General features: G+C 33.9%; 1 protein-coding gene and 1 long non-coding RNA gene across 3 annotated transcripts; both read left to right on the top strand.

Moving 5' to 3' along the window:
• The first annotated feature begins 2,545 nt into the window (after nucleotides 1–2,545).
• LOC138124833 (galectin-4-like) lies at nucleotides 2,546–15,002 on the top strand. 2 transcript variants are annotated; one of them, XM_069040013.1, is made up of 7 exons: nucleotides 2,546–2,724; nucleotides 2,781–2,869; nucleotides 2,923–3,130; nucleotides 3,256–3,645; nucleotides 9,369–9,512; nucleotides 9,567–9,761; nucleotides 9,818–13,715. In XM_069040013.1, the coding sequence occupies exons 1-7, from the start codon at nucleotides 2,701–2,703 to the stop codon at nucleotides 9,854–9,856; spliced, it is 1,089 nt and encodes a 362-aa protein (XP_068896114.1). In that variant the 5' UTR covers nucleotides 2,546–2,700; the 3' UTR covers nucleotides 9,857–13,715. The 2 variants fall into 2 exon arrangements, with proteins under 2 accessions (XP_068896114.1, XP_068896113.1); XM_069040012.1 differs by lacking the exons at nucleotides 9,369–9,512; nucleotides 9,567–9,761; nucleotides 9,818–13,715 and adding an exon at nucleotides 14,294–15,002 and having other exon boundaries at nucleotides 2,547–2,724.
• Nucleotides 3,652–5,995, top strand: LOC138124834 (uncharacterized). Its single transcript, XR_011157289.1, has 2 exons — nucleotides 3,652–4,552; nucleotides 4,601–5,995. It is a non-coding gene; the product is annotated as an uncharacterized lncRNA (long non-coding RNA).
• Nucleotides 15,003–15,696: the final 694 nt, after the last annotated feature.

The following is a 15,696-nucleotide window of genomic DNA, read 5'->3' on the forward strand; positions in this document are numbered from 1 at the left end:
TTGATATCTGACACTGACAGTTTTGAAATCCATGGCAATCTATGTATTTCGTTGAGCATAATTATGGAATATTCATTCAGTTACTTGTTATGGAATGAAAATAACTACAAAATACAGGGTTATTCTAAAGTAGACTCAGGTTGCAAAAAACCACTTGTCATTTGCAACAGCATTTTTTCAATAATTTTGAACCAAATAAAGGCACAAAGGGACCAGAAAATCATACTTTGGATTGAGTATTTTCCATATAGCTATAGTTTTCAAGTAATTTCAAATGACTAATGCCCTAAAAGTTCTGTTGCAAATGCAAAGTGGTTTTTTGCAACTTGAGTGAACTTTAAATGATTGTAGTCGAAGTGGGCGTGAAAACTGAATGTAAAATTTATGGTTGCCGCTCCACATAAAAAAACATCAAAATGATGTGAATAAGTGAGTACACACCGTTCACACAAGGCAGTTAAATTGGGTGCAAAACAACTCAATATTTCTGGATTCAATCGTTAATTTAAAAAAAAAAAAAAAAATTAAGTTGACCAATCAGAAGATCGCTGTTCATTTCTGGTGGTAAATTCAACGAACACTTTAAATTGCTTAGCAACATAATTCTATTAGTAATTTAGTAATTTTTATTATTCATGCACATTACACGTTACTTAATAAGTGAAGGAAAGAACTTAGTTTTCTGGTGAAAATTGCTCGAACACTATTACCCAATTTGAAAAATTCATAACTAAGAAACTATTGTACCCTGAATATTTTTTTGAACGTTTTTCACCTCCTTTAAATATGAACCGCCAGTTCTGGGACACTCTGTATAAGCATAAAAGTAAGTCGAAAAAAAGCATACAGATAAAATATAAGCGTAAAACTACGAAAAAAACAAAAAAAGCGCAAAAAACATAGTGTCGAATAGTTTGTTTTTATACGATTCGTAAAGAAATGAATTGATTTTGTTGCTGCTTTTAATTTTTGTTGTAAGCATAAAACTTATAAATCCGATCTTTAATCATGATACAGTGTGGAAACTTTAACTGGAATAAAATTCATAACTTCGACATAGGCGGTTTTTGTAAAAAATCCCGAAACAGGCCGATTTTTGTTTTTCCTTGCTCACATTTTGGCGCATATGGTTTTTGCATATCTCTTCCCGGAAGTGAGCAACCATCCCTAACTTTTTTTTTCAAATGGAATGGTATGACTAGTGACACCTCGTTTGAAAGCTTACTTTGCAAGAAATAGAACGCACTATTTTTTTCCTGAATATTTTCAAAGCCTACGTGCTAAAAAATAAAAACCAATTTTATAAGTTGAATTGTATTTAATGCAACAAATGCTCAAAATGGGCATCGTTTCTTTCTTGGCAAATTGCAAATCGATAGTAACTTGTAAGTATCCCTTACGTTTTGTAACATTTCCGATGTGATTTGCCTAATTTCATCTCCAATACGTTGCCTAAGATCTTCAATACTGTTCGGTTTTAGGCATGAAATTAGGCAAATCACATCGGAAATGTTATAAAACGTAAGGGATGCATGTTACTATCGATTTGCAATTGGCCAAGAACAAATGGTGTCAATTTTGAACATTTGTTGCATTTGTAGGCTTTGAAAATATTCAGGAAAAAAATAGTTCGTTAAGTATTCTTTGCGAAGTAGGCTTTCAAACGGGGTGTCACTTGGCATACCCTTCCATTTGAAAAAAAAGAGTTAGGGGTGGTTGCGGGCTTCCGGGGGCAGATATGCAAAAACCATATGCGCCAAATTGTGGGCAAGGAAAAACAAAAATCGACCTGTTTCGGGATTTTTTACAAAAACCGTCTATGCCCAAGTTATGAATTTTATTCCAGTTAAAGTTTCCACACTACGTATAGTTATCTACCGGGACATTTTTTTAACTTTGAACATAGTCCATACTTATTCCCTATGTTCAATTTTAAAAAACACAGATCAATGCATTGTAAGTTGCTATGCAACCAACTATACCGAACACCAGAGATTTTGAAATAATGTTAAAAATTGTTCCGATTGATGGAATTGGTCTATCATGTGTTGCATTGGAAATGTCACGCACATTTCTAATGCTCTGATTGGCATAGAATAACTGCATTATGTGTATTTGTTCTTCAAATAACTTGACCATTTTGTTAAACTGTCAAGTTTTTATTTTCGTTACCTTGGTTACGTGATTACATACATGCATTGACCTGCGTTTCTTAAAACTGAATATAGGGAATAAGTATGGGCTATGTTCAATGTTAAAAAAATGTCCCGGTATAAACCGGCAGTCTCGAGACCCTAGATAAAGAACGACTTGAGACTGCCCCTGCAGCTGCAACATTCTTGACATTATGTATGCACATGATGCACATAGAGCATTTTCGACAACATTTGTATTGTAGGAGTAATGAATTACAAATTTTGATTACCTACGAAGTTGTTTCATTCCTTATAAGTTATATTTATCACAGTTTTCGCTTTTTATTACAAGAATTATTATGTTATAAATAGATTTTACCTCATCACTGCGCTAACCCCGCCCCTTTAGGAACTGAAAAGTACACACAACGCATGACCTCGCTAATAAAATATGTGCGGACGATTCGGATGGGAGTTTCACTTAACTATTCGTTGACCATTTTGTCTGCAGCACAATAAAAAAAGTTGTACTATTTACGTGGTTGAAGTTTAATTGAAAGAAAACATGGAGAAACCCATTGTCAATCCCGTAAGTAATAAATCTGGTCAATTTGCACCTGTTATAATAAACAGACTGAATTGTAGCAAATACCCTACTCGGGGGAGATACCAGGTGGAGTACAACAGGGAAAAATGGTTAGAATTCAGGGCGCCGTCCCACAGCATGCCGATAGGTTGCTTTATTGGAAACTGAACGAAAATTTATGGTTGACTAGTTGAATTTTAGATTTAACATCAACTTTCAAACGGGCCCAAACAGTAAACCTAAAGATGACACAGCTCTACACCTTTCAGTTAGATTGAAGCAAGGTTATGTTGCAAGAAACTCGTACCGCGATGGAAGTTGGGGAAATGAAGATGGAAAAGGAAGACTTCCAATCGGACTGGGACAGCAGTTTGAGATAATTGTGTTACCTGACGCTAACGATTTCAAAGTGAGCCTCATCTCGTGACACGTTTTAACTTGACAAGTCACAGCGTTACACATAATTGTTTTGATGAGAGGAAAAATGATGTCATCACGGTATTATCAAGGCAATGATTTATAACCTCTTTTCAGATAGCCATAAATGGCGGACATTTTTGTGAATTTCCATACATCATACCGAAAGAGAAAATTTCCCATTTGTTGATCGACGGCGACGTTGTAGTCACGCTGATATCTTGGGAAGGTATGTTACCGTCGGCACCTCCAGAGGGAGGCGATGTAGCTCGTCACGCTTCCAAAGTGGAAGGTGCGAGTGCTCCTGGAACACCCCAAGGGCCCCCAGCTGGTCCGCTTGGGCCTCAAGGTTTTGGACCGCCACAGCAAGGGTACGGACCGCCTCCACAAGGTTATGGACCTCCACCACAAGGTGGACCACAGGGCTATGGACCGCCGCCCCAAGGGTATGGACCACCGCCACAAGGTTTTGGTGGACAAGGGTATGGCCCGCCGCTGCCACCAGGGGTAAGTAACAGTATTTTTTCAAGTTGAATCACGTTATTATCCAGACTGTATTTTTTATATTTGAATGGTTTAAAAAAAATATTCTTAATTTTGCGACGCTTTCGTGACATTTCTTTAATCCTTTTAATTTATAAAGCTATTAGCAATGATACGTTGTTTTGTGTGTAGGTATTTTAATTGGGTAAATTATTACCAAAACTCTTTTCATGGATGATGTCAAGGTTAATCATTTTAATTGGAATTTGTAACTTATTCAAGATTACTTTTCAGAATCTGAGTGATGTTATACAAGAATTATTTATAGATGATTTTAAATATAGTATACTATGTATCACCAAGATATAATGTGCTATTTAAAGTTATGATTTTATGTACTTAAAAGATCATAAAAACTGTGTCCAGTTGCGGAATTAAAATTTCGGTTTCAGGCAGTATTTTCTTGTCACTTCAACAAAATCTCTGTAAATCTTTTACTGTCATCTTTACTGACATTCAAAAATTAAACTTTTCTGTCAGTCACCCAGTCATTTTTTTAATTTTGAGTTTTCAGTTAATTGCACTGACGGCCGTATTCACCAACGTCAGTTAAAGTTAACTGTAGGTTAAATTATACCACAGACCATCAACAGAATTAAGACTTTCAAAACCCGTATAAAACATGGGAGACACTGACAACACTAGCGCTGCTCTAGCGTTAGGCCAAACTAAATTACCGAATTTACTCCTTAATCCGATCGGGAATTTCCGTTTAAAAAGAAGGTTGATTTGAATATTAATTAATAATGTCATCAGTAATTTTGAATTTTCTAATTTCTGTCAAGGTTTAGTCAATAAATTTTATAAGTTCTACAAAATAAATTACTCCAAACCAGTATCTTGAGATAATTTTTCGTTATCTTTTTATTTGGTAAGTTATCTTTTTCTTTTTGAAAAAATACGAAATATGGTTTTTCAGATCGCAATTTTTATTTTATTTATTTGGATATGGGAAAAATTAAACATAAATGCTTTGTAAACAACAAAATCGGCGATAAAAAATAAACATTTTAAATTTCAAAAATTAGAAGAACAAAGGAAAGGATGGATAGAAGCTTTAGGTAAATGTTGCACCACCCTTCAAAACAGATAATGCCTTTATTTGCGAGAAACATTTTAGCAACAATTTCTTTACTCAAAAAACAAAACCCCATAAATACGCCCTGCCGTCGATTTTTCTTCGTGAAGAGAAACAAACTTCAATAAACAATGTTAGACCAGCTGAACAAATTGAAAATTCTACGATTACTGAAAATCCCACTGTAGAGAATCTAATCCTTCCTGTTATGCCCAAGGCTCAAAATAGACACCCAACAAAATCTTCTAGTGTGTGGCAAGTACTTGAATGCAAGAAAGTTAGTAGTCTTACTTCAAAAGGTAGAAACATTTATTATACCGAGTATCAACCACCAAACCTGGCCATAGGCACATTACACATATTAATAGCATATTATATTATAAGTGATAGAAATGCATCATTATACAAGAGTGAGAATTTTGACCGTCGAGTGCGCTTGCGCACGAGTGGGACACTTCTCACGAGTTTCATAATGGCATTTCGATCACGTGTGATATACGACGTTTTATCTTACAGGTGCAACTATTGCAAAAATCCAAGTAATGCAGTTTCATTCAAGTAAAATGACAGCTGTCAAATTTAGTCACTTGTGAGTGATTTATGTCAAGTTAAATGGCAACTGTCAAATTAACTCACTAGTGAGTACTTTATCTCACTTGTGATTAAAATTTGACTTCTGTCACCGAAAACAATGGTCTAAGGTAGCTCAAAAACTTCACCTGTAAGATAAAATAATATATGAGTTGCTACGAAATATATTATTGTGTAATGTCATACAATGCCATCAGGAATCTTTTGATGTAGGTAACGTAGAAAGTAGAAATACTTTTGAAATTTGGAAAAGGGAAGAACGATCACAGAACAGTATTATGCTCAATTATTGGGTAAATTTGACGAAACAATAATATGTTTCATAGCAACTCATATATTATTTTAATATGTGCAATTGTGCATATGGCCAGGTTTGGTGGTTGATACCCGGTATGGACCGATATCAGCGAAAAACAATTTCAAAATTAAAAAATCTTTTGCACGATTCTAAAATTATCTCCAGAAATTTTAAAAGTTAACGCAAAATAAAATTATTGAACTAATGCTACCCTTCAATTCAGTTTCACTCGCCTTTTAAACTAGCCCACTCATGCCCAAAAAAGCCCAATTTACACACAAACTCGTTTAATGAACTACTAATTTGTTGTATATGTTAGAATTTGTATTAAAATATTTAATTCTTAATTAGTCGTTTTTATTTTTTTAAATAAGTATCAATTTAAATCAAATTGAAAAAAAAATTAGGCAACTAGGTATACAGAAACAAGCATTGTTACAACAATAGGTATTTAAGTAACGAAGCATTTTAACCTACAGTTAAAGTTAACTGTAGGTTAAAATATACGAAAATATTGTTGTAACAATAGGTAACTAAGGTAACGAAACATTTTAACCTACAGTTAACTTTAACTGGCGTTGGTGAATACGGGCCTTATTAGTGTAATTAAATTATCGCTTTGATATGTTGCCTACCCGTTATTATGCCACAAATCACAATTTTTAAATGTCATAAAAACAAAAACATGACAAGAGTAAAAAATGAGGTTTTAACCTAAAGATAAGACTTTATGTCATGACTCATGACATTGACAATACTCCCCGAAATTTTAATTCCGCAACTGTAAATGAAATCATTTCAATTCAAAAATTATTGATGATCAATATTTTTTTGTGTAAACATTGACATTACATGGGGAAATACAGGGTCATTATAAATGATTGTACCATCGTAGTTGGCGTTCAAAACCCAAGCAAATTTTGGATGTGCCGCCAGCCTCGCAACGTTAGACAAACTAGTAGACAGATTTTCACTACTGCCAGTAGCGCCACCTATCGGCGATACTAGTCTCACTCATGTTATGAGGCTTGCGGCACATTCAACTACATCACCAACGCCTACTGCGATGGGACAATCATTTATAATGAGTTAATGACGCTATACATATAAGATACCTATTATAACATACCTAAAACTTAATCAATACATACTCATTATGCTAAGTGATTTATCAAGCTTGCGGCACATTCAACTAAGTCACCAACGCGTACTACGATGGTACTATTGCGGCCAAAATTCTTTGGTCGTCACTTTTTGACACTTCAAATGTAAATCAAGTATTAATGTCACTATACATGACAATTTCAAATTATTCTTGTCAAAAAAATGGCACCTTCAGTTTTTGATAAATACAATAGAATCGTCTTACTTGCTTCAGAAGGGTTATCTCAACCGCGACCATGTTGATCTTTTGCTTGTTAACCCTGCCTCCGCAGCTGGGATTTACCCCACCCGTATAACACTGACAGATTAAAATAATTTTGACAACATTAAAAAATAAGATTATCCATCCTAAAGCTTGTTTTACAATTGAATATCACTTATGTCACATTGACGACCAATGTATTTTGGCCGCGATAGTAACTACTATGGCGGACAATAAATTTAGGCCGGCAAATTTCTGACATTTCAAAAAAGTCAATGCAAGCGACCATTTATTGTCATTATGACTGATGTGTCAGTTTGTCAAACTGAAGGTTTTCAAGCTGTTTGGCGTTTCCTTCGCCTTTTTCGTAACTTACAGATCATGACGCACTAGCATAACTGATTTGTAGTAGCACTTCTCTCTGGTGCACGCTTCTTTTCCCAATTTTAATTTTGATTATCGCTGTCACGATGACAAGAATGACAAAAATCGAAAATGGGGTTAGTTGAACATAATGCCAGCTTCACATTTTGATGTCAACTCAATGACAGGCCGGCCTAAATTTATTGTCCGCCATAGCACAATCATTTATAATGACCCTGTGTTAGGTGTTATTTTTTTGAAATCATGTGTACATGTTATTGTAAATTGAATATTGAAAATTAGGTGCAATTATTATTAGATTATTAAACATTAAAAAGTAGGGGTCTACACAAACAATTAACTAAATCACTCGTCTGATTCAACGAAAAGATTAGATTTTGTAGTTAAAAAAAATGTAATCTAAATTTTGAAGGTATTTGACCAGTTACCTTTTGAAACAATTGATGAAAAATTGCCAAGCAACATTTTGTACACCCTTTAAAATCTGTCAAAAGTGGGCGCGCTTTATTAGAAAAGTCAAATTGAGTAAATTTATTGAAAATACTCTAAAAATAGACCACATTGGCTGAAATTTCAAGATTGTTGAAAAAGGAAACAATTTTTGCGTATGGAAAGTGTCGTAAAAACTTCAATGACACAGTTCATTTTCTTGTGGAACACTATCCAAATGTAGGCTTTACAAAATTTAAGGTTCAGTGAGTCCTCAATTTATTTGAAAACACGGGAAGCGTACGTGAACCAAATTACCTTGCTAAAATATCCCGATCGTGTTTTAGTCCTTTATGGAAGAATTAAAGCATCCAGTTTAATAAATTACATCCGAATGTTGTCTTTAACTTTGTAAGTGTTTGTAAGGTTAGGAAGATAAACGTCAAATATTATGTCACCTGCGTTTGTGCGAAAAGGGGTGACCAAAATTCGACAAAATTGCCCGTTTGTTTCATACGCGTCTACGTTTTTGCATCTGCAGCCACGTTTAACACAGTTTTTTTCTTTTTTCTTGCAAACCAGACGTCTTTCAAGGACGAGTTTCTCCCTACAGCATTTTTTATTGACGATAAATTTTTTTATGTAAATCTTAAGTGATGTAAAAATTACGTTTTTAAGACTTGGGTAATTGCATTAATGGGATTTTATTCTTCACCATCTAAAATATCTGCATTTTAAATTTCACAAAAATCCGTCAGACAATAACCGAATTATTAGGTTCGGAAGTCTTAGCTGAGACAGCCTGTATAGAAATGTTTAAAAAAGTTATTGTCAACAGTCGAGTATTATTATGAGTATTATTCACCTGAATCGTTTTTTTTTAATGAAATAAAATACACTTTGAAACAGTTTTAAAGAAATCAAGAATTTAAAATTTTGATACGACACCCATAACAGACTAGGCCGTTATTAAAATTTCAAAGGTCAAGGCGGTTATTTTTTGCTACCGTTGCTGCGGTTACGGCGCAGATGACAAGTAAATTTAATTTGAAGTAAAGAGAAATGTCAGTCTTACAAATAAATCATCGTTAAATCTTAAGTATTATTGGTATAATGAAAAGTACCTACTGAACGATATTCGGCCGATACGCAAAAAACAGACTCGATTGATAGTAAAATCTCGGCTTCGCCTCGTTTTACAAACTTAAATTTGTCTGTTATTTGCTACATATGGGCTTTATGACATTAGTAACTACTTTATATGAACATTTGTTCATTCTGTGAGAAGAGTTTTCATTGAATTTTGTACATATTTTAACTTAAGAACTTCGTTGCTAAAGCTTATTGTAAAAAATGCATGGCTTATTTGTCTTATTATTAATTATTAACGTGGTGTATTATACTAGTTACTAAAACAATATTTTTGTCTACGTTTGGGCATACGCTTTATTTTTTCACTGTGTGGTGGTTGGTTTTGTCACATTTTTACTGGACACATTTTTCTTACGAAACTTTCACTTCGGTTTTTGTGAACAATTCAGAGCGAACAACAGTCGGGATTCGACCACTTTTTTCAATCGGCCCAATCAGTACTCGCCGAGGCAATTTCTAGCGGTGCAGCTGAAAAATTATTGAGTGGTATTTTAAGCCCCAACCAGAACCAAGGTTTTTCTCCCCAGAACGCAGTGAGTGTTCGTAATGCCGTGCCCAGAGCAATTTTAATTGTTGGCAAATTTTAGCAATATGGACAGTACCCTCATCCTCAACAACAGTTTCAACAGAGGGGTCCGCCCCAGGGTCAGGGTCAGCGCGATTTTAACGTGCCGCAGTACGGGGGAGAGGGTTCTGTCGGGGGTTTGGGTAGTGTGGGTTCGTTTCTTAGTAATCTTGCGAGTCAGGTGTTGCACCCACAACAACAACAACAACAGCCTCAGGTCTGTGTCTGGTTCAGAGTGGAAGGGTCAGAATTAACTTTTTGTTTTGTTTTTAGGGTGGACAGGGCCAGTACGGGCCGCGTAACCAGTTTTAAAAATGGTGGTGTTTGATGATTTGCATTTATGGAGCGCTTTTGTGGTTCCCGTTTTAATTTGTTTTGTGTTCGTCCATGCCGTCAAGAGTTTTATTTTTTAAACAGTTATCTACCTACGGACTGATGAATAATTTTTAAAATGCAGTGGATTGAATTTAACGTCGTTCACCTGTCAAAGGTCCACCAACTGTTGACTTACGTTGGTTAGATTACATAATAAATATCGCCATAACCTTCTATAGTAACTGAAGACAACACAAGTTGGCACAACTTCTTTCTTTGCAATGTTTTACATTGAAAATATAATTGATTTCATATAAATGTTCATCAAGTGAGCTGTGCATTTGTAAAAGCACCTTTAATTTAGTTACATTACAAAAGTCACATTTATGAAGGTCATGTCCAATAAATCTTTACTTGGTAAAAATACAAAGACAAAAACAAATAAGAATTACTTTAATTCAATCAGTAAAAAGACGTAACATTGCTTTTGAAATCAGCAAGGTTAAAATGGACAAAAACTGAAAAATTGGTCAAATCGGGTTCGCGCAGAGCAAGCATCTTTGAAAGTCAAAGTCACTAGCTTTAGCTTTACTACCAACAGAAAATCAGATTTTCATGGCTTGCTTAGATGCACATTTATATGAAATTGAGTATAGAATAACTAACCATTCCTATTCTCGAAGCAAGTGTCTAAGGGCACCCTTTGCTAAAAACAAACATGTTCATTATGTGCCGATTAAAGATAAACAAATACTCTCGTGTCAAAAATGGATTACTCCCTAGGATTTAGGGATATTCGTTACTAGGTTGCCATAAATTTGGTTAGGTTGGTGGCTATGTGGTTTCTGGTGACAAACAAAAGATATCCCAAAAATGTAAGACAGCAAATTAATTGTAACAGTTGTAAATGACTAATTTCTCGCTAAGTGATAGATAATTTTTCGTTTCACAATCAATTTTGGTTACTGGCGGCATATTGATTTGGATTTAATCTCTCAATTCACAGTAACCAACCTTAGGCATTCAAAATAACTTTTGAAAATTCTAGTTACACACAACATGAAAAACGTTATTTCCCTAAAAGTTCGAATTCTAGGGAGTAATCCATTTTTGACACGAGAGTATCATTCGTGTCAAACGGCTGGAAATTCAAACTTTACACTGTTCCTAATGGTTAACTGTTTTCAACGCCTACTCAGCCCAGGTTTTCATTTGAACGCATGATATTTTCGATGTTAAATTGCCGTGTTGGTGGATCTTTGGTACGTGAACAAGATATACAGGTTATTCTAAATGATTGTAGTCGAAGCAAACCATGCCCATGTTATGAAATTTTTACCACCTCACTGTGAACTGTCAATTTTTGTCACTGTCATTGTCATTTTTTAGGTGAAAAGTGCGGTGGTGAGAATTTTATTTCTTTCTTTTTAAATTTAAATCGTTAATTAACGATTGAATCTTCAGAATACTGAGTTGTGTAACTCCTATGTGTGAACGGTGTGTATTCACTTATTCACATTATTTTGAAAATTTTTATATGGAGCGGCAACCATAAATTTTACATTCAGTTTTTACGCGAACTTGGACTACAATAATTTAGAATAACTCTGTATAACATTGTTTCACTTAATTCAGACATCCAGAATTGATCTAGATCTATAGAATAAATATATTTGTCAATATAAAAGTTATAAAAAATTTATTGATAATGTTGTAAACAAGGTATAATGTTATTAAAATTCACAACAAATGAAAGGTGATTTCTGTATTGAAAGTCGGCCTAAATTAGCAATTTAGTGGTTGAATTGTTCAAGATTTAGGGATCAATTAATAGAAATTATTGTCATTTTTTTAAAGAATGTGCAGTCTGCAAGGTAGATAATTGGAATATTTTTTATTTAAAAAAATTACACATTACATTGTTTCTTATTCTTTTGTGTACCTACTTATTTTAGTGTTTTATGTAAATGATGGTCTTAGGTTTAGGTTATGAGAAATGCTTTAAAAAAAAACAATTTAATTCGCTCTCTAAACATACGATAGAATGCAGCAACATTTTTCTCAAAAAATATTACTGATACAGATAAATTAAGAAAACATGGGATTTCAGTACATGAGACAAAATTTTCAAAATTTATAATGGCAAGGAAGACTGTATTTCCACATTTTCTTAATTTCAATAAATCCTAACATGTAGACTAGTTGTAATTACATAGTTTATTATGAGCAGTGGTGCTCTAATCTTATGTATAGTATGTCTACATTCGCTTGTGATGGAAACATACTGTGTTTTTCTTTTGGTTTTCCTCTTTTGTCAATTGTATTTCACTATTTCTCAAAACTATTTCATATTTACGTCACTTTGATAGTTAATAGAAATAGGAAATAGTTTTGAAAAATAGTGAAATACAATTCACAAAAGAGGAAAACCAAAAGAAAAACAGTGTAATATATAAGAAACTCAAGGGGTTGGTACGGAGAGGGAAAGGTTCTATCTAAATTCTTTATCAGAGTTCTGATTTTTTTTTTATTATACAGGGTTATTCACGAGTAATAATGGGTCTTACAAAAATTGAAACGCAACCAGTTATTCATTGTCATGAACTTCGCTGATCATTTATATTTGTTTTAATTTTTTTTTTTTTAAATTTGACCGCTTCGCATATAATAATCGAACTGCTGCATATACAGTTGCGTCGGGACGATGTTAGGCTCATTATAACTCGTGAATACCTCGGTATTGTGTTGGTTTATGAGACGTTAATAGTAAATATGAGTGTTCAAAAAAATGTGTGGTCAAACAAGCTTGCTTTTTTTACAAGCATAGATGGTTTTTTTCTTGTGTTGGTACGTTTTGACATTTCCTTCAATTGTACGGGGTGATCAAGGACTGTTTAAGTTGGTAACACTGGATCGTATTTTAAATCGTATAAAAGGAGTAACTTCCGGTTGTTGGTGGCTTGTCGTTGTTAATGCTATACCTATATCAGATATTTGTCAAATAAACCAACAAAACATATCCAGTTGCAGTGTTATAAATAACCGAATTAAAAAATTTTCTCAATTGTACTGCCAACTTAAACAGTCCTTCTTGATCACCCGGTATAACCACATTTTGATAATTGTGTTATTGTAAATTAAATAATTAATTTAAAGTAAAAGGTCACGTACAGTACTTATTTAGATCTAAACCATTTTCTGCAAACAAAAGATTCATATCACGCTTCTTCAGCAGCCATGCTCTAACTGAAACAAAAGCAATCACCAGGGCATTTGACCACACATTTTTTGGAACGTTCTTTAGTGATTAGGGATTTTTCTGAAGAGCTAATAGTGCCTTTGAAAATAATTTTTAGTGCCTACATTGATATTGTACGTATTTTTTTTTGTTGTAAAAGAATCTACGTGTTGGTAAAGATCCAGCCCAAATCTTGAAAGAATATCAAAAGTAATTTAAACTGTCTAATTTTTTTTATCCGAACGAAGGGACGGTCGGGGTGTTAATTTTTTCATTTGTTGAGTTGGTTCTTCTTCCACGAGTACACTCGTACTTCAAGCAGCTTTAAATATTTGTTAGATCTGTTTTTCATGTTGAATAATTGATATATTTTATAATTGAAATCTTTGAAACGTTAACGAGAACGTATTTAAGAAGTTAAACATGAATAATCTCTATACATATAATTCTTAATGCTTCTTCGGCTATACGTTTTAACTCGAGCAGATATTAAAATAAATTGTGATGTTGCGTCTATGTTAACCGTCCAAATGAGATCATTTTTGTGTGTGTTTTTTTTTGGACAAGTATGTTTACATTGTTGTAAGTGCTTGTTTTAAATATATGTATACATTAGTATGTGGTAGTTGTTGATAGCATTTTAGTGGCGCAGCTTGTTCCTGAGTTTAAACTACATACACAAATTCAAAACATGGACATGTTGAAATAACGTTAAAGAAATAAACTAAAATGCAGAATTAAAATTGAAATATGATCTGTTGTAATTGGTCACGAGAATATAGTTAAGCAAAAATTATTTGCGAGGAAATGAGAGGTGGAGACAATAGACCCTTAAAAGAAAAATAAATTATGGAACTTGTTTTATTTACAATATCCTGCAGATAAAAGCATTTTGATTTTATTCATAATTTTCAAAGTAGTTATTCTGTAGACGTATTTGATCTACAGAATGCCTGTTAGTAAAGATGATTCAAAGACACAAGTTAGGACTGCTGTTTATTCTCTAATGGTTTACAAGGTCTCTTAAAACTAAAATTATCCTAAAAGTCGTGTCTTGTATGGGTGGGTGGTTACCTGCCCCGATCGGTAAGGTATAGCTGGAAGGAGCCATGATTCTTACAATATGAGTTTAAATTCTACTTAACATATTTGTACACACTGACATTATGTCGAGTATTTAAATAAATGCATTTCAGGTAAATACGGCAACCTCAACTCCAGGCATGCCAATGCCCCCTTTACCAAACACCATGTCTCATAATCCAGGTATGGGAGTTTCTTCTCACCACCCTTCAATGCCAATGCCAGGAGTGACAAATCCAACCCATTCCCACCACCACCAGCACCACAAACCATATCCTGTTCAACCGGGATACCCCCAAGCCGCAGGTGTCAGATATTCGGGATATCCGACTACTCATCCAGGTTATCCTTCGTATGCGCCCTCATATCCCTACGCAGGCGGAGCAATGTATCCACATAAGGGAAAGAAAATGAAAAAGTCCAAAATGAAGAAAGCGATGAAGTACGGATTACCTGCAGCGGGGGTTGGTGCCGGCGTCGGTTTGGGAACTTACGCCCTGGCATCTGGTTTTCACCACAGTTCAAGCAGTTCATCGTCATCCAGCAGCAGTAGCAGCAGCGACTCAGACTGACTTAGTTTTTCATATTTATTGTTACTAGTACTGTAAAGTTTGAATGTATGCCACTTGCTCACGTGAAAAATAATAAGACTAAGATTCTCACGTGTACCAAATAATTATGCTGGCAATAATAGGGTAAGAATTTGAAGACTTATTTCCAGTATCTATTAGTTTTGAATAAAATATATATGTAGATGCATATAAAAGACAAAAAAAGTTATATAATTGTTATAAGAGGTTAAATAAAGGAATTTGCATTACATATCTTTGTTTTTTTATTAATCCCTTAATCTTGCGTTTAAACGCATTTGCAGATTTTTTTGTGAGAAACGCTACAATTTTTGTAAAACACTTAAAACGTGCAAAACTAAAAAGTTTTATCCTTTTCCGATTTAAAAATGTTCAAAGCGGATGGGATTGCCTATATAGTGTGGTTTAATTTTTTTGTTAGTCAATATTTTTAAATGTTTATTTTTACAATAAATGGAACTATAAATGGAAATGTTAATAAGTAGGTTACCTTTTCTGTCAATATAGATAAAACAAATTGTTTAGTCAAAAATATAATACAGGTGTCCCAAAAATGGCGTACTGACTACTTACTACCGTATCCAGGATGTTTAAATGTACACGAAAAAAATATGGAAAAAATTTGTTACACAGTCTAGGACTGGTTTACAAATCTATGAGGGGCATGATGACCAACTCAATAGACCGGGACCAATGGCTTAACGTGACTTCCGAATCACGAGACAGAATATAGCCTTTTTTTAAAATTATTTTAAATTTCTCCCTGGGTCGGAAATTAAATAAATTATTATTATTTTTATTATTAACGGTAATACAATGTAAATAAAGATGTACTCGTACATCATTACCTTGCAATGTTACCGTAGTGGATTTAAAATATTTTTTTCGATTTCCAAAGCTTCTAAATTCACTATTGTGCAAGATTA

This window comes from Tenebrio molitor, chromosome 2, assembly GCF_963966145.1.
Source record: "Tenebrio molitor chromosome 2, icTenMoli1.1, whole genome shotgun sequence".
In the NCBI taxonomy this organism is placed as follows: Eukaryota; Metazoa; Arthropoda; class Insecta; order Coleoptera; family Tenebrionidae; genus Tenebrio; species Tenebrio molitor.